The 18,901-nt window shown below is 40.4% G+C and overlaps 1 protein-coding gene across 2 annotated transcripts in view; it reads right to left on the reverse strand.

Moving 5' to 3' along the window:
• Positions 1 to 3,730: 3,730 nt before the first annotated feature.
• Positions 3,731 to 18,901, reverse strand: part of LOC135482101 (major facilitator superfamily domain-containing protein 9-like) — a 28,455-nt gene continuing 13,284 nt past the window's right edge. Inside the window, exons 4-6 of one of the 2 annotated variants that reach the window (XM_064761940.1) lie at positions 17,757 to 17,886; positions 15,897 to 16,109; positions 3,731 to 4,730 (exon numbers count right to left, since the gene is read on the reverse strand). In XM_064761940.1, the coding sequence (XP_064618010.1) occupies positions 4,027 to 4,730; positions 15,897 to 16,109; positions 17,757 to 17,886 (1,047 nt within the window). In that variant the 3' untranslated portion in view covers positions 3,731 to 4,026. Of the gene's footprint in view, positions 4,731 to 13,591; positions 14,571 to 15,896; positions 16,110 to 17,756; positions 17,887 to 18,901 lie in introns of those variants that run through there. The other variant, XM_064761939.1, reaches the window with a different exon arrangement.

Here is an 18,901-nt window from a genome sequence, read left to right on the forward strand (position 1 = left end):
GATGTGTGGGTGATAATCTATGAGTTTAAACACTTGTACATGTACTTTCTTCTGAAGGCCAGTGTTTTTTCTGGGCTCTTCCCTTTCATCCACCCATGAAAATGACAGCCACTGCATAAGTTCAATAATCTTCAGTGTGATCTGAAATCAAAGTGAATCGTTTCAATAACTGGTTTATTGATACAGTGATGGAATTGAAGCAAGACAGTATTTTTTTTTTTTTGCAATGAAATGCTGACTTTTTGTTGACAGAAATTCAGTCAGGTGACAGTGCTTTTTGCACAATTCATGCCGGCCGACCTTCAGGCGTCATTTAGTACTTTCTTGGCCAATGAAAACACTCTGCCTCCATTTTCAACCAATGATTAATAAACAATGTTAAATCTGAGCGCAAATCACCTGCTTCGTGGCAGACTTGTTTTAGCTTGCCGTACATTGTCTGTCGTTTATGTAGTATCAGTTAATTTCGTAAATCAGTTAATTTGGTATATTTCGCTGTCCTACGATGCTTTAAGGACTTTACAGTGGGCCATGATGACCTACTTTAGATGCAGACAAGACTTCTGCACCAACACAGCAGGCAACTGGAATCCGTACCCTATTGCCATTTTGTTTCGCGGGACGAATGTAATTGTGTTTATTCTAGGGTGTAAAACCTTCTTTGGCTGCCAGCCTGCCATTTTTGGTGTACTCGATCATGCGTGGTATCAAAATGATGAAAATTGTTTAAACTGTGGGCAGGTATGAGTTTTTAATGATGAAAATTTGTAATTCTCGGCGAGAGGACACAAGAGACAAGTGGTGATGAGGCCCTGACTGTTGTCCCCTTGGCGCTTCCAGGCACCCCTCCCAGCTGCTGGCGTAGAAAGGTCTTGATTTTGATGGTCTCATTATGTCAAGGTTTTTATGGCTGATCTCTCACAGACAGGGCCAGGTATGCACCAAAGCTTATGTTTGGGACTGAGTTACAGTGCTAAACGTTAATACTGTCACTTATGGAAAATTAATTGAGATTAATGAAAACAGGCGTGCCAGCCTACTCTGTCAGGTTGAAGCCATGTTAATTGTCTGATTCAACAAAAGTGAAACATCAAAAGCCATTTGGTCCTGTAATTTATAGCCAGTTGATGTGATCAGTGGCTGTTTGAATGCTGCTTATCAGGACTGTAGGCCATTAAAGTCGTTAAGCATTGGTGGCCCATCAAAGTACATGTAGTCTTCCTGGATTTTTTAGAGGATGTTTTGCTTTCAGCAGTCAGCGTTACGACTGGAGGATGTCTGTTGTCTCCACCCAATGAAACTGACCACTGTTTTTTTATTAAGTGAACAAATTATGAGTAAGCAATTAAATCGAGTTCAAATCAATAAGTTATTTGTCTTTATTGAAAGACTAAAGTTTTTAACTTTGAAAACACATTTCTTTGTTTATTCACCAATCACAGAATCTCAAGTATAGTGTATATAATTCAATACAGTGGTAATGATAATAAAAATAATAAAATAATAAATAAGCTAAGTAAAACCATTACAAGTTTCATTTATCTCAAAACATGAAGAAAGTAATTTAAGTGTATTAAAATGAGATCTGTTAGTAATGAAAAGGCATTGATTTCCATAAAGAGAGAGAGTTCTACTGCATGCTGTTCATGTTTCAGTTAGGTAACATTCAATATCTACCTTGTAAATGTTTCAACACATCCATGAGAATGGAGGAGGAGTTTGTGGCCCAGTGAGTATAAAGGTGTGTGTAGTTTGTAACCGTAAGATCGGGGGTTCAATCCCAGCCTTGGGCAGAGAACTTAAAGATTCTTTAAAGGGTGGCAATAAGAGGAGGAGGATGTTTACTGATGGGTGTTTGCACGTCACATTCTCTGATGACTTCTTGACTTCTCCCAACATTGTGTGCGAGTATGAACACCAAACTGGTTTGCCCCTGGCTATTTGCTCTCCTCCACATATAAAAACCAGCTGCCATCGAATTCGGGAATTCTTCAGTACTTAATTACAGCAATAAACAAATAAATCCACGAGAAGTGTACTGTCTTTAACTTGCACATGTTTCAACAATCTATAAATCACATCCATGAGAAGGGTACTATCTGTATTCCTAAAGCAATATTTTATATTTTCATAGAACAATTAATCATGTATGATAAGAGCCCAGCCATTTGCTTATCAGTGACCAATAAAAACAAGCATTCTTGAAATATTTCTTTCTTGATAGATGTCCCTACCAGGACCAAATTGAGCCCTCTGAATAAAGACCTGCATCTATAGAAATGTCCACTGTGGAGCAAAATGGCCAAAGAGTGGTCAAATATATGGGGCCAACACGAAATAGACCAAAGTACAGCTAAATCTGTAATTTGTCTGGGTGTATGCAGCCATGTACCAAGATTCAGAATAGTTCGGCCCTACGTGGGAAGGTCTTCCATCAACCTGCGGATGGCCGTGGGTTTCCACCGGGCTCTGCCCAGTTTCCTCCCACAACAATGCTGGTCACAATCATATTCTTCTCATATTCTTGATTGCGGTATAAAACACCAATCAGATAAATAAATAAATAAATTCAGAATAACAAATAATTTGGATACTATCAACCATCAAAGTCTAAAACAGGACAAGAACAGGCTATACTGATAATTGCTGAAAATGCTCCAACTCATCTGAACCTGTAACACATCATTTTGAATCGCACCATGTTTCAACACAATACAACCACCCATTCTGAAAAAATATCTAAACCCTAAAATGGCCATAATTTTTTTGAAAATCAATGGAGCACTTAGAAGCCCAACTTGATCTGCAACTTATCCTGGGGAAACCATGTACAGTGAAAAATTTTACTAAATATGATGAGGAACCAAGTTGAAGTTCAGAAAACTTTGTAAACCTTCAGATCTTATCCCAACTGGTAGTGGTAAAGAACTAATCACTGCATGAATCATCATGTACAACAGAGTGACGTACATGTATAGTGTAGAGTGGCCGATACAACAGAGTGACATACATGAATAATGTAGAGTAGCTGATACAACTGGGAGCACAACCCACCTACCAAAATAAAACATGAAACACAATAAATATATCAACACTACACCAAATAAATCCGTTTTAATTGTAGCTTAATGTGTAAGACAATGGCATGGACTACAACATGCAGACACAAAACCCTGTTGGGCACTCTACCCACATTTAGGGAAATTTCAGACAATAGCAGTACCAAATCACTCACTCACAGTTTACTGTTTGTGTCAAGCTTCATATCTTAACTGGTCAGCTTGGCTTGTTCATGGTTACACAGTATTTTCCAAAATCACAAGTAGTGTGGACACCAAAACCTCCAGCGATAACTGACTTGCACAATGCTTGCATCGTTAAATTATACCTTATTTAAGACTTACTTAACACTTCATCCATGAACGATTATTAAAGAGTATATCTCGCTAATTTTGATAAGCCAAATAAGTTAAAGGCAGCAATCTGATAAGCTCTACTGACATGGTATAGAGCAAATACATCTGTGTGTATTTCTTTGAAACAGTGAAAATGAAGTGTGTCTATCCACAATATTGATGTGGTTTAACATGAATCTCTTTATTAGTTATCTGTAAGACAATCGCGTTTCAAAAACGAAAGGGACTGTGTCCTGGCAGAGAAGAGGGGTTAAAGGGGAGCAGGTTTTAGCTGCTTTTAGTAGCAGAGGCCAGAACAACTTCCCAATGCCTCAGACAGAAAGATACAAATTCAATTTCCAATGAATAAAGCAGCCCGTTTTTAAATGGAAGTTGGTACATGCCTGGTATGCATCACTTGAACACCCGGCATGCATCACTTGAACACCCAGCATGCATCACTTGAACACCCAGCATGCATCACTTGAACACTTGTGGTCTAATTCTGTTTCTGGACTGATGTACTTGGATGACAAGAGAAGTGGTCTTGAACAGAACATACAGCACAAAACATATTAACAGTCATACATATGCAGGTACATGTGTACCCATACAACTGTGTGCTGGTCCCTTACTGCTTATTGGTAAGAATCAGACTCATGATTGCAGCAAGATTTATTATAGCACTGCCCAAAATAGGTCCCTGTGGATTGATTTCTAAGAGAAGGCCTGATAACAAAGGGGTTACAGTCCTCGAGATGGATGTAAAACTTTGGAGTAGTCCCATTAGTATCCCTGTATCAGCAGGGCGGACACGCTGTAGCATGACACTTAGAAAGGCCACGCGCAGGACTGCTGAGCATACACTTAGCGGAGCCTGGAACACTGAGAATACAACAAGGTTTGGGGCACTCATCAAGCCACATACTCCAACAAACAACAGAACTGTCATGGGAAGTATTGACTTGGCATCGCCACCGCAGAAATGTGAAATTTGCCCCACATAAAATCCGGAGATCGTCCCCATAATACTTGACACAGATATCACATAGCCATTGGTTCTGGGAGATGTGTTAAAATTCTCAATCAACAATCGAGTGTAATTTGTTCTCAGAAGTAAAAAAGAAAATCCCACCAGAAATCTGGTCAGAAATATACTCCACAGATCTGGCCTGATCACGTTTTCAAATGACTGGAAAATCTGGATGATACTTAATGTCTGACATTTTGGCTTGCCTAGTTTAACAGAGTCATCTTCGAAACTGTTGGAAGTAGACGAATCCTTCAAAGGTAGACGTTTGGTCACGGGAATAACAAGGTACATGTAGACAAGCACTGAAACAGGTACAAAACAAAAGGAGGTAGACAATAACATGCAGATAACATCAACATTAACTGTGGTACTCCAACTTCGTTTTCTCAGTGCAACGACTCATTAAAACTGAAAAACTGGAACTGGTTTGAAACGATTTATATTTAATATATACTGGTTTTTATATTCATATATTTTGAACAACATAACCCTTGTTATCGTGCTCCCAATTTAAATTCGTGTTATCTACAAGTAAGCATTTAAATTCCATTTTAAATATTGACTTTTACCAAAACTGGGTCTGTGGAATCAGCCTCCTGAACCGTATAAAACATACTCGTAAGGAGAGGTATGACCTAAGACATACAACGACATGTAAAATGCAGGGTTTGCAAAAACTTTCACCAATCTACCATCTCTTTCTCGACATGACTTGTGGATAAGAACAGACTGGCAGACAACAGCCATTTTCCCAGATGACCTCACATATCATATTTACATCGGTAGATGTTCATTTTTCAAAATCTAAGTCTGTACAGTTTTCTCCCACCACAATGCTGGCTGCCATCGTATACATGAAATATTCTTGAGTATGGCGTAAAACACCAATCGAATTAAAAAATAAATAAATTTAAATCTAAATATTTCTAATCGTTTAATATATGTTTTCTACAAAAAAGGAGTCAATTTCCACACAGCTATATGTATGTACTTTATTCATGAAGCAAGTGTTAGACAAGTGGAAAATCTGTAATGAAGTCTATCAATACTGTCTAGTGCTCATAAAAGTGCTGTTACTTGTGTATATACACTGCCATGAAAGTATTCCAAGTGTGTGAAAAAGAAAAGGTACAGAACCAATAAAGACAGTTTATTACTGCAGGAGGAATGTGTAGAAACTCATGGAAAACATTTTGTATAGTTATAAAAAATATACTTCCTCCAAAACTAGTATCATTTGTATACACAATTCAGTTCATCTGAGTGAGAAAATACACGCATGATTTTGACGCTTTTCTCAGAAAATGATACACACAAGTACACTGCAGACGAGAGTGAACATACTCAAACCACACAACATGATTAAACATGATTACAAATCTCTAAAGTCCAGCTTATGCTGGCACCCTTTCCAGTCATACGTGGAAAGGTCTGACAGCAACCTGGGGATGGTTGTGGGTTCCCCCCACGCTCCTTCTAGTTTATTCTCGCCATAATGCTGGCTACCATTGCATAATATTCTTGTCTAAAGCAAGGACATAATACCAAAATAAACCCAAAAATATCTCTCATGTACACTGCTCACATTTGTTAAACAAATTATTCACATCACAATGATGCTAGGCAGTTTATCACAGAGTTTGAGACATAAATGACCCATCAAATAAAAAAAATTCACAGCCTTATGTATGCACACACTTATGTTCCTTGGGGGATACATCAGGGCTGATCCAAATCCAAAATGTCATCACATGTCCCAGCTAAAACATTTGAACAGACCAGGGTGATCTTTAATATATCCTGATGGGCCAGCCTTAATACATCCTGATGGGCCAGCCTTAAAACATCCTGATAGTTCAGCTTCAATATATCCTGATGGACCACCTTTAATATATCCTGATGGGCCAGCCTTAATACATCCTGATGGGCCAGCCTTAATGCATCCTGATGGGCCACCCATCATATATACTGATGGGTCAGCCTCAATACTTCCTGATGGGTCATCTTTAATACATCCTGATGGGCCAGCCTTAAAACATCCTGATAGTTCAGCTTCAATATACCCTGATGGACCACCTTTAATATATCCTGATGGGCCAGCCTTAATACATCCTGATGGGCCAGCCTTAAAACATCCTGATAGTTCAGCTTTAATATATCCTGATGGAACACCTTTAATATATCCTGATGGGCCAGCCATAATACATCCTGATGGGCCAGCCATAATTCATCTTGAAGGGTCATCTTTAATATATCCTGATGGGCCAGCCTTAATACATCCTCATGGGCCAGCCATAACTCATCCTGTAGGGTCATGTTAAATATATCCTGATGGACCACTGTTGTTACATCCAGTGGGGCCAGTCTACACAAGAGTATGCCTTTACTGAGGCTACACTCAATGTCAGAAAGTCTAAACAAGAGTTAGGTTCAGTATCACAGAGCCATGCTGACAGTCTACACAAGAGTTAGGCTCAGTATCAAAGAGGTATACTGACAGTATACACAAGAGTTAGACTCAGTATCAAAGAGGTATACTGACAGTATACACAAGAGTTAGGCTCAGTATCAGTGTGGCATGCTGACAGTCTACACACGAGTTAGGCTCAGTATCAGTGTGGCATGCTGACAGTATACACACGAGTTAGGCTCAGTATCAGTGTGGTATGCTGACAGTATACACACGAGTTAGGCTTAGTATTAGTGTGGCATGCTGACAGTATGCACAAGAGTTAGGCTCAGTATCAGAGAGGTACGCTGACAGTATACACAAGAGTTAGGCTCAGTATCAGAGAGGTATACTGACAGTCTACACAAGAGTTAGACTCAGTATCAGAGAGGTATACTGACAGTATACACAAGAGTTACGTTCAGTATCAGAGAGGTATACTGACAGTCTACACAAGAGTTAGGCTCAGTATCAGAGAGGTATACTGACAGTCTACGCAAGAGTTAGGCTCAGTATCAGAGAGGTATACTGATGTATACGCAAGAGTTAGGTTCAGTATCAGAGAGGTATACTGACAGTCTACACAAGAGTTAGGCTCAGTATCAGAGAGGTACGCTGACAGTATACACAAGAGTTAGGCTCAGTATCAGAGAGGTATACTGACAGTCTACACAAGAGTTAGACTCAGTATCAGAGCGGCATGCTGACAGTCCACACAAGAGTTAGGCTCAGTATCAGAGAGGTATACTGACAGTCTACACAAGAGTTAGGCTCAGTATCAGAGCGGCATGCTGACAGTCTACACAAGAGTTAGGCTCAGTATCAGAGAGGTATACTGACAGTCTACACAAGAGTTAGACTCAGTATCAAAGAGGTATACTGACAGTATACGCAAGAGTTAGGTTCAGTATCAGAGAGGTATACTGACAGTATACACAAGAGTTAGGCTCAGTATCAGAGAGGTATACTGACAGTCTACACAAGAGTTAGACTCAGTATCAGAGCGGTATACTGACAGTATACACAAGAGTTAGGCTCAGTATCAGAGCGGCATGCTGACAGTATACACAAGAGTTAGGCTCAGTATCAGAGAGGTATACTAAGAGTCTCCACAAGAGTTAGGCTCAGTATCAGTGTGGCATGCTGACAGTCTACACAAGAGTTAGGCTCAGTATCAGAGAGGTATACTAAGAGTCTACACAAGAGTTAGGCTCAGTATCAGAGCGGCATGCTGACAGTCTACACAAGAGTTAGGCTCAGTATCAGAGCGGCATGCTGACAGTATACACAAGAGTTAGGTTCAGTATCAGAGAGGTATACTGACAGTCTACACAAGAGTTAGGTTCAGTATCAGAGAGGTATACTAAGAGTCTACACAAGAGTTAGGCTCAGTATCAGTGTGGCATGCTGACAGTCTACACACGAGTTAGGCTCAGTATCAGAGAGGTATACTAAGAGTCTACACAAGAGTTAGGCTCAGTATCAGTGTGGCATGCTGACAGTCTACACACGAGTTAGGCTCAGTATCAGAGAGGTATACTAAGAGTCTACACAAGAGTTAGGCTCAGTATCAGAGCGGCATGCTGACAGTATACACAAGAGTTAGGTTCAGTATCAGAGAGGTATACTGACAGTCTACACAAGAGTTAGGCTCAGTATCAGAGAGGTATACTAAGAGTCTACACAAGAGTTAGGCTCAGTATCAGTGTGGCATGCTGACAGTCTACACACGAGTTAGGCTCAGTATCAGTGTGGCATGCTGACAGTATACACACGAGTTAGGCTCAGTATCAGTGTGGCATGCTGACAGTATACACACGAGTTAGGCTTAGTATTAGTGTGGCATGCTGACAGTATGCACACGAGTTAGGCTCAGTATCAGAGAGGTACGCTGACAGTATACACAAGAGTTAGGCTCAGTATCAGAGAGGTATACTGACAGTCTACACAAGAGTTAGACTCAGTATCAGAGAGGTATACTGACAGTATACGCAAGAGTTAGGTTCAGTATCAGAGAGGTATACTGACAGTCTACACAAGAGTTAGGCTCAGTATCAGAGAGGTATACTGACAGTCTACGCAAGAGTTAGGCTCAGTATCAGAGAGGTATACTGATGTATACGCAAGAGTTAGGTTCAGTATCAGAGAGGTATACTGACAGTCTACACAAGAGTTAGGTTCAGTATCAGAGAGGTACGCTGACAGTATACACAAGAGTTAGGCTCAGTATCAGAGAGGTATACTGACAGTCTACACAAGAGTTAGACTCAGTATCAGAGCGGCATGCTGACAGTCTACACAAGAGTTAGGCTCAGTATCAGAGAGGTATACTGACAGTCTACACAAGAGTTAGACTCAGTATCAAAGAGGTATACTGACAGTACACGCAAGAGTTAGGTTCAGTATCAGAGAGGTATACTGACAGTCTACACAAGAGTTAGGCTCAGTATCAGGGAGGCATACTGACAGTCTACACAAGAGTTAGACTCAGTATCAGAGCGGTATACTGACAGTATACACAAGAGTTAGGCTCAGTATCAAAGAGGTATATTGACAGTATACACAAGAGTTAGACTCAGTATCAAAGAGGTATACTAAGAGTCTACACAAGAGTTAGGCTCAGTATCAGTGTGGCATGCTGACAGTCTACACACGAGTTAGGCTCAGTATCAGAGAGGTATACTAAGAGTCTACACAAGAGTTAGGCTCAGTATCAGAGCGGCATGCTGACAGTCTACACAAGAGTTAGGCTCAGTATCAGAGCGGCATGCTGACAGTATACACAAGAGTTAGGTTCAGTATCAGAGAGGTATACTGACAGTCTACTCAAGAGTTAGGCTCAGTATCAGAGAGGTATACTAAGAGTCTACACAAGAGTTAGGCTCAGTATCAGTGTGGCATGCTGACAGTCTACACACGAGTTAGGCTCAGTATCAGAGAGGTATACTAAGAGTCTACACAAGAGTTAGGCTCAGTATCAGTGTGGCATGCTGACAGTCTACACACGAGTTAGGCTCAGTATCAGAGAGGTATACTAAGAGTCTACACAAGAGTTAGGCTCAGTATCAGAGCGGCATGCTGACAGTATACACAAGAGTTAGGTTCAGTATCAGAGAGGTATACTGACAGTATACACAAGAGTTAGGCTCAGTATCAAAGAGGTATACTAAGAGTCTACACAAGAGTTAGGCTCAGTATCAGTGTGGCATGCTGACAGTCTACACAAGAGTTAGGCTCAGTATCAGTGTGGCATGCTGACAGTATACACACGAGTTAGGCTCAGTATCAGTGTGGCATGCTGACAGTCTACACACGAGTTAGGCTCAGTATCAGTGTGGCATGCTGACAGTATACACACGAGTTAGGCTCAGTATCAGGGAGGCATACTGACAGTATACACAAGAGTAAGACTCAGTATCAAAGAGGTATACTGACAGTCTACACAAGAGTTAGGCTCAGTATCAGGGAGGCATACTGACAGTCTACACAAGAGTTAGACTCAGTATCAAAGAGGTATACTGACAGTATACACAAGAGTTAGACTCAGTATCAAAGAGGTATACTGACAGTATACACAAGAGTTAGGCTCAGTATCAGGGAGGCATACTGACAGTCTACACAAGAGTTAGACTCAGTATCAAAGAGGTATACTGACAGTCTACACAAGAGTTAGACTCAGTATCAGGGAGGCATACTGACAGTCTACACAAGAGTTAGACTCAGTATCAAAGAGGTATACTGACAGTATACACAAGAATTAGGCTCAGTATCAGGGAGGCATACTGACAGTCTACACAAGAGTTAGACTCAGTATCAAAGAGGTATACTGACAGTATACACAAGAGTTAGACTCAGTATCAAAGAGGTATACTGACAGTCTACACAAGAGTTAGGCTCAGTATCAGGGAGGCATACTGACAGTCTACACAAGAGTTAGACTCAGTATCAAAGAGGTATACTGACAGTATACACAAGAGTTAGACTCAGTATCAAAGAGGTATACTGACAGTATACACAAGAGTTAGACTCAGCATCAAAGAGGTATACTGACAGTCTACACGAGAGTTAGGCTCAGTATCAGAGCGGCATGCTGACAGTATACACAAGAGTTAGGCTCAGTATCAGAGAGGTATACTGACAGTATACACAAGAGTTAGACACAGTATCAAAGAGGTATACTGACAGTATACACAAGAGTTAGGTTCAGTATCAGAGAGGTATACTGACAGTCTACACAAGAGTTAGGCTCAGTATCAGGGAGGCATACTGACAGTCTACACAAGAGTTAGACTCAGTATCAGAGCGGTATACTGACAGTATACACAAGAGTTAGGCTCAGTATCAGAGCGGCATGCTGACAGTATACACAAGAGTTAGGCTCAGTATCAGAGAGGTATACTAAGAGTCTACACAAGAGTTAGGCTCAGTATCAGAGCGGCATGCTGACAGTATACACAAGAGTTAGGTTCAGTATCAGAGAGGTATACTGACAGTCTACACAAGAGTTAGGCTCAGTATCAGAGAGGTATACTAAGAGTCTACACAAGAGTTAAGCTCAGTATCAGTGTGGCATGCTGACAGTCTACACACGAGTTAGGCTCAGTATCAGAGAGGTATACTAAGAGTCTACACAAGAGTTAGGCTCAGTATCAGTGTGGCATGCTGACAGTCTACACACGAGTTAGGCTCAGTATCAGAGAGGTATACTAAGAGTCTACACAAGAGTTAGGCTCAGTATCAGAGCGGCATGCTGACAGTATACACAAGAGTTAGGTTCAGTATCAGAGAGGTATACTGACAGTCTACACAAGAGTTAGGCTCAGTATCAGAGAGGTATACTAAGAGTCTACACAAGAGTTAGGCTCAGTATCAGTGTGGCATGCTGACAGTCTACACAAGAATTAGGCTCAGTATCAGTGTGGCATGCTGACAGTATACACACGAGTTAGGCTCAGTATCAGTGTGGCATGCTGACAGTATACACACGAGTTAGGCTTAGTATTAGTGTGGCATGCTGACAGTCTACACACGAGTTAGGCTCAGTATCAGTGTGGCATGCTGACAGTATACACATGAGTTAGGCTCAGTATCAGGGAGGCATACTGACAGTATACACAAGAGTAAGACTCAGTATCAAAGAGGTATACTGACAGTCTACACAAGAGTTAGGCTCAGTATCAGGGAGGCATACTGACAGTCTACACAAGAGTTAGACTCAGTATCAAAGAGGTATACTGACAGTATACACAAGAGTTAGACTCAGTATCAAAGAGGTATACTGACAGTATACACAAGAGTTAGGCTCAGTATCAGGGAGGCATACTGACAGTCTACACAAGAGTTAGACTCAGTATCAAAGAGGTATACTGACAGTATACACAAGAGTTAGACTCAGTATCAGGGAGGCATACTGACAGTCTACACAAGAGTTAGACTCAGTATCAAAGAGCTATACTGACAGTATACACAAGAGTTAGGCTCAGTATCAGGGAGGCATACTGACAGTCTACACAAGAGTTAGACTCAGTATCAAAGAGGTATACTGACAGTATACACAAGAGTTAGACTCAGTATCAAAGAGGTATACTGACAGTCTACACAAGAGTTAGGCTCAGTATCAGGAAGGCATACTGACAGTCTACACAAGAGTTAGACTCAGTATCAAAGAGGTATACTGACAGTATACACAAGAGTTAGACTCAGCATCAAAGAGGTATACTGACAGTCTACACAAGAGTTAGGCTCAGTATCAGAGCGGCATGCTGACAGTATACACAAGAGTTAGGCTCAGTATCAGGGAGGCATACTGACAGTATACACAAGAGTTAGGTTCAGTATCAAAGAGGTATACTGACAGTATACACAAGAGTTAGGCTCAGTATCAGAGAGGTATACTGACAGTCTACACAAGAATTAGGCTCAGTATCAGGGAGGCATACTGACAGTCTACACACGAGTTAGGCTCAGTATCAGGGAGGGATACTGACAGTCTACACAAGAGTTAGGCTCAGTATCAGGGAGGCATACTGACAGTCTACACCAGAGTTAGGTTCAGTATCAAAGAGGTATACTGACAGTATACACAAGAGTTAGGCTCAGTATCAGAGAGGTATACTGACAGTCTACACAAGAATTAGGCTCAGTATCAGGGAGGCATACTGACAGTCTACACACGAGTTAGGCTCAGTATAAGGGAGGCATACTGACAGTCTACACAAGAGTTAGGCTCATTATCGAAGAGGTACGCTGACAGTCTACTCAAGAGTTAGGCTCAGTGTCAGAGCAGCATACTGACAATTTACACCAGAGTTAGGCTCAGTGTCAGACTAGCACACTGACAGCCTACACAAGAGTTAGGCTCAGTGTCACACCAGCATACTGACAGCCTACACAAGAGTTAGGCTCAGTGTCAGAGCAGCATACTGACAGTTTACACCAGAGTTAGGCTCAGTATCAGAGAGGGATACTGACAGTTTACACCAGAGTTAGGCTCAGTGTCAGAGCAGCATACTGACAGTTTACACCAGAGTTAAGCTCAGTGACAGAGAGGCATACTGACAGTTTACACCAGAGTTAGGCTCAGTGTCAGAGCAGCATACTGACAGTTTACATCAGTTAGGCTCAGTGTCAGACTAGCACACTGACAGTTCACACAATAGTTATGCAGTGTTTCCACATACATGCAATTATGTCTGCTATTAAAGTCATGGGTCTGTTCATTCTTTCGAGAAAGGAAATTACATAAATACTCCTGAGTGTTTCCAATGCACGTATGTGTTAAAACAGAGCGAATGCAGCATGCCCATTTTTAACACACTGGACTAGGGTTTATTGCTGGTGTTGACTGCCAGTATAATGGAACTGAAGTTGTCAATGCGTGACCAAGGTAACACTGTAACACTGTAATGTGCAAATGCAATCGAATGTCCATGGAAAACAGCCTTATGCTCTGAGTTTAAAAGAATCAGTCCGTCATCACTATATACACATCAGTTTTCCTTTTTCTTGATACGCTGTTTGTGAAATTGTGTGGCCATAACAATCAGTGCCAGGCCTACACATATACAGCTGCCCATGACAGGCCCCACTGAGTGCACTTCTAACAGCACCCCTGCCGACATGGGGGACAGTGTTCGTGCGATCGCCATTAGGCTCTGGTTCAATCCCATCAACCCTCCAGCCTCGGCTTGGCCACCAGACTCCACCATAAGACTGACAACCACAACACGGTATATAGCAGAACTTAAACTTAACAGTGTCTGCAGTATTATAAAACTTGGTAAATTTGGAGCCAAAACCATACCCATAAGTCCTAAAAAATTCAAAATAACCGCATGACAGAACAGCTTTCCATCATCCTGATAAAAACGCGCTATTCGGCCCACAGCAAAACTTGACCCAGCTGAAAAGACTGCTCCAAATGAAATTATGTAACCGTTCATTTTGGGAGTTGTCTGAAACCTGTCACTCATCATTCTTGTGAAGTTGGCCTTCGGCATAATGGATGCAAAGCCCACGAGGAAGCTGACAAGGAATAAATCCCACAAGCTTTTCCAGTTAACATTGGCAAAAGATGAGAAGATGTTTTTCATAGCCATAAAGATGGAGATTTCAGTAGTCGAAGTTTTCTTTAATTTAATTCCAGCAGGTGCACAATGAATATCTTCAGGAGGAAGGCAAAAGCACACAATTGCTGGAAAGATAAATAATTTGTGTTATTATTCTAAGAGACAATTACGAGTGAGGTTAAGTTAAAATAATTACTGGTAACAGAAGCTCAACTGATATATGACCTTGTCCCAGAATCATAAAGCTGTCTTGGAAACAAAACGTTTCAGACGAGTCACAACTTGAGAGCAGTAAACTTTTTTGAAGATACAACAAGGTCTGACTTAAGATGACTTAATGATCCTTGGAACCAAAATCTGCATCAGGAGCATTTGCATCAGTGCTGAATTTGCATCAGCCTAAAGTGACATATTTTTTTCATGTATGAACTTTAAAACCCAGCTGGCCAGCAGGCAAACCATGTTTATCACTGAACACAAATTGTTAGGAACAAGTCCATGTTAGATGGTCTGCTCTGTGTGTCGTCTGAGTTGAGCAAAATGCTGCTGAATGAGCATGGTAAGTGTAATGGGTAGGCCTGCTATTCACTCTGCTATTTGGAACTTTTATCCTTACCTTGAATAAAAACTGTATTTCTCCAAGCCTTTTTAGTAATATCAATGATAAGCTATATCCAAATATCAAATAGTTTCAAATTATTTTTTATTCTCTCAAAGTAAAATGGTTTTATATCTAAATTCATTTTCAAATAACTATCATATGCATATAAAACTCAAGTATTTACATTAAAATAGTATAAAATAGTCAATTCTGTACATACCCGTGCTCTTAAATTGTTAAAAAGGTATTAAAGCAAAAATTCTCAGCACGATAACATAGCTATGGTAAGGGCATTTCAGTTTAGAAGTAAGCTGAAAACAACACTGCACAGCTCTGGTTTAACACTTGCCCATCATGCAAATTTCTCCCTTCTGTAGACCGTCAGGTTTGTGGAGTGGCAAGGAGTGGCAAGCTTCTCGGCTCCTCACTGGCTACTCCATTCTCTCTAATAGCAAAGACTTTAGACTGGTATATCAGGAACAGTTTACTGGATAAGAGTCCATGTGAATATTCTGTCATTATCAGATGTGTACATTCTGTCATTATCAGACATGTACATTCTGTCATTATCAGATGTGTACATTCTGTCATCAGATGTGTACATTCTGTCATTATCAGATGTGTACATTCTGTCATAATCAGAGGTGTACATTCTGTGATTATCAGATGTGTACATTCTGTCATTATCAGATGTGTACATTCTGTCATTATCAGATGTGTACATTCTGTCATAATCAGAGGTGTACATTTACAGATCAGTCCATGCAACTTCTTTTTGTTTACCTTTCTCGCCGGAACCTTGGATATAATATGAACATACATAGGTGAAACACAAGAAAACTGGACCTACCACTTGATGTAAGAAAGACTGAGCCTGCAAGTAGTCCCACCCAAAAAAACCCAGATGATGACACCTCTGCCAAATGCCCGCCTACGGTAGGCCCAACAATAAAACCAATACTGGAAAATGCATTGAACCGTCCGTAAACTAAGGCTCGTTTTTCAGGGGGGATAACCTCAGCAAGGTATGCTTTGGAGATTGTCTGGCTGTGCTTGAAAAGACCTGAAACATATAACAATGATGTGGCATTATCTCCCTTGGGCCAGAACCCACCAAAATGTATGGTCTCTCTCTAAAGTGCCTTATACATCTGCCTACTTTATTTCCCGCCACTCCCTAGTTATACACGCACTGTCATTTACCATGTATACTAGAATGTAAAGAGAGACATGAACCTCTATAAAATCATAAAATCTACTCAACTTATATACTGGTATATGTACTTTTCTTTGCTTATGTATTCCTCTAACTTAATAATTTCCTCAGCTAAGCACATACATCCAACTTAATTAAATGTTCAGATACAGATGCGGATATGATTGTATATTTGTATATATGGTATATTTTAGCTCCACTATAAACTGTGGAAGAGTCTACATTTAAGAACAAGGCCAAATTCTAAAACTCCTCTAAATTTACTGTGCTAGAATGAAGATCAGTTAAAACAACCTTCTTCCCCTTCACTGCTGTACATGTAATCATTTGTCTGCGATCAACAACTGCAGCAAATCAAGTTTTGTTTATAACACCATTTTGTCCTGTTTATTTATGACTTTTTCCACTGTTTTACAGAACTTTGACTGATGACTTTAACACCTGTAATAGTGCCTACTTTGAAATGGTGTCTCCTGAGGTTAAAAGTTGTGCCGTGAGTCATATCACACAATTATGTTCTGATGCCTATGTAGCTGGACGATCCAAAGAATAACATATATTTTATGACGACTAACTGACACAAAATGTGAAACAAGAATGCAGGTGAACCAAAAATGTGCTTGAACAAATATATTCCCTTTTATATAGTAAAGATGCTATAGACTAGACATTGACAATCTGGTTACCAAGGCTGAAAAAGGCACAAATACTTGAGAGAGGTGTCTTTGTATCCATCAAAAATCAAAAATGGACACACAAAACAATTGGAATTGTACCTCCAACATGAAGTCATATTTATCTATATGTACTGGAACAAAGGAAATGAGTAATCTGATTACCATGGCAACTGCAAAAATGTACGATTGTGAGGTGTGATATATCATCACCACTGCACCTATATATCCACCAAAAATTAAAACTCCACCTGTAAAAAAAACTGGAGTAGCTGAGACTTGAACTCATACATATCCATATTGTTATTGTACTTAACATGTGTGCAAAGCCAAATTCCCATGCATGTACATGAAGTTTTTGGTTTTTGATACCACCCGTAACACTTACCTTAGTATTGATTCTCTTATACACAAGACACAAAGTAATTAATTCAACACAGAGCATCAATGATGGAACCATCCCTTTCTCGTTATTGTGCTTTTTCATGTACACAAAACCTCAGCTCAATTCAAGCAGTACTTTTTGAGACACACATATCGCTGCTAACGTTTACGTTACGGCTGATTCTATAAATACACAATGCGCTTAGGTCCTAAATTTTGTAATTTACGGTATTTAATATGCATAGAGCTAATCAATGATGGAACATCCCCCTCATGTTACTGTGTTCTAGGTGTGCGCTAAACCCAAGATCAATGCAGGCAGTACTTTATCATCCCACCCCTAACATCTTGTTTAACATCTGTACTTTTGTTCAAGCGTGCTAAAAATTTAGCACAAGCAAATAAAGCATGTATAACAGATGTATATGAAACAGACCTGAGGGTATCCTTGCCAGCGCTAAGCAGACAATGGAGGTGGACAGGCCCAGCAATATGTAGCCTCCGCCAGACAAAGCCAGGCTCACCATCAAGGCCAGTCTGTGACCCACCAAGTCACTGCATTTACCCTGTCCACAACAAAAGCTGACAACATTATTAGATACCATACACCCTATGATGTTCATGGCCAACAAACCCTATCATCCATAATGGAATTTAATTGTAATCAATCAATTTACACTGATCAAATATAAAACATGCATAACAACTCTGCCTTCCATCTTGTTTACGTTTTATTCATTTTATTCACAGTTTAGGCTCTACTCAGTAATTTTTCAATCAACCTGTGATGATCCAGTTTATGGGTGCATGAGTACCCATAGTAAACTACCCCTTTTTTTCCAGATACCCAAGAACCGTCCTGACTTAAAACCACAGCCAGACCAGCAAGAGTTTACCTGACCCTACAACCTCACTGGTATTAAAGTGCGGAACTGACTGGCTGTAGTTGTACTTAGATGAATGTAAACCAGTTTTATCTTAATCCCAAATTCAGCTATGACAAGCTTTAAGTCTCAGTTCATTGCTGACTGATATGCAAAGCCTTTAATAACTTCATGTAAAGTAACCAAAAGCTTTTAGCCAAATGACACATAATTATAAACTGAATATATACCCGTCCTGTGATATGCAGGCTAATTAACGGCTAGAACTGGGAGCACTTGTATACAGTTCTCATGTAATGCCAAGGGCATATGGCCGCTGTCATGACATAAGAGGCAAGTCAACATTACAAGATGGCTGAAAGTGTTGTACATGTGCCACAAGTACAATGATAAATTCTATCCTTTCTTTTCTGTCATAGAAGATAGTGGAAACACCTGAATGTGGTCAGCACAGTAGAAACAACTAGTGTTAATTAATACCACAATCAAGCATATGTAGGCTTTAATACCAATTAATTATTAAATTTATTTTATTTATTTCATTGTTGTTTTATGCCGTACTCAAGAATATTTCACTCATACAACGGCGGCCAGCATTATGGTGGGTGGAAACCGGGCAGAGCCCGGGGGAACCCATGACCATCAGCAGGTTGCTGTAAGACCTACCCATGTACAGCCGGAGAGGAAGCCAGCATGA

This window comes from Liolophura sinensis, chromosome 1 (genome assembly GCF_032854445.1).
Source record: "Liolophura sinensis isolate JHLJ2023 chromosome 1, CUHK_Ljap_v2, whole genome shotgun sequence".
In the NCBI taxonomy this organism is placed as follows: domain Eukaryota; kingdom Metazoa; phylum Mollusca; class Polyplacophora; order Chitonida; family Chitonidae; genus Liolophura; species Liolophura sinensis.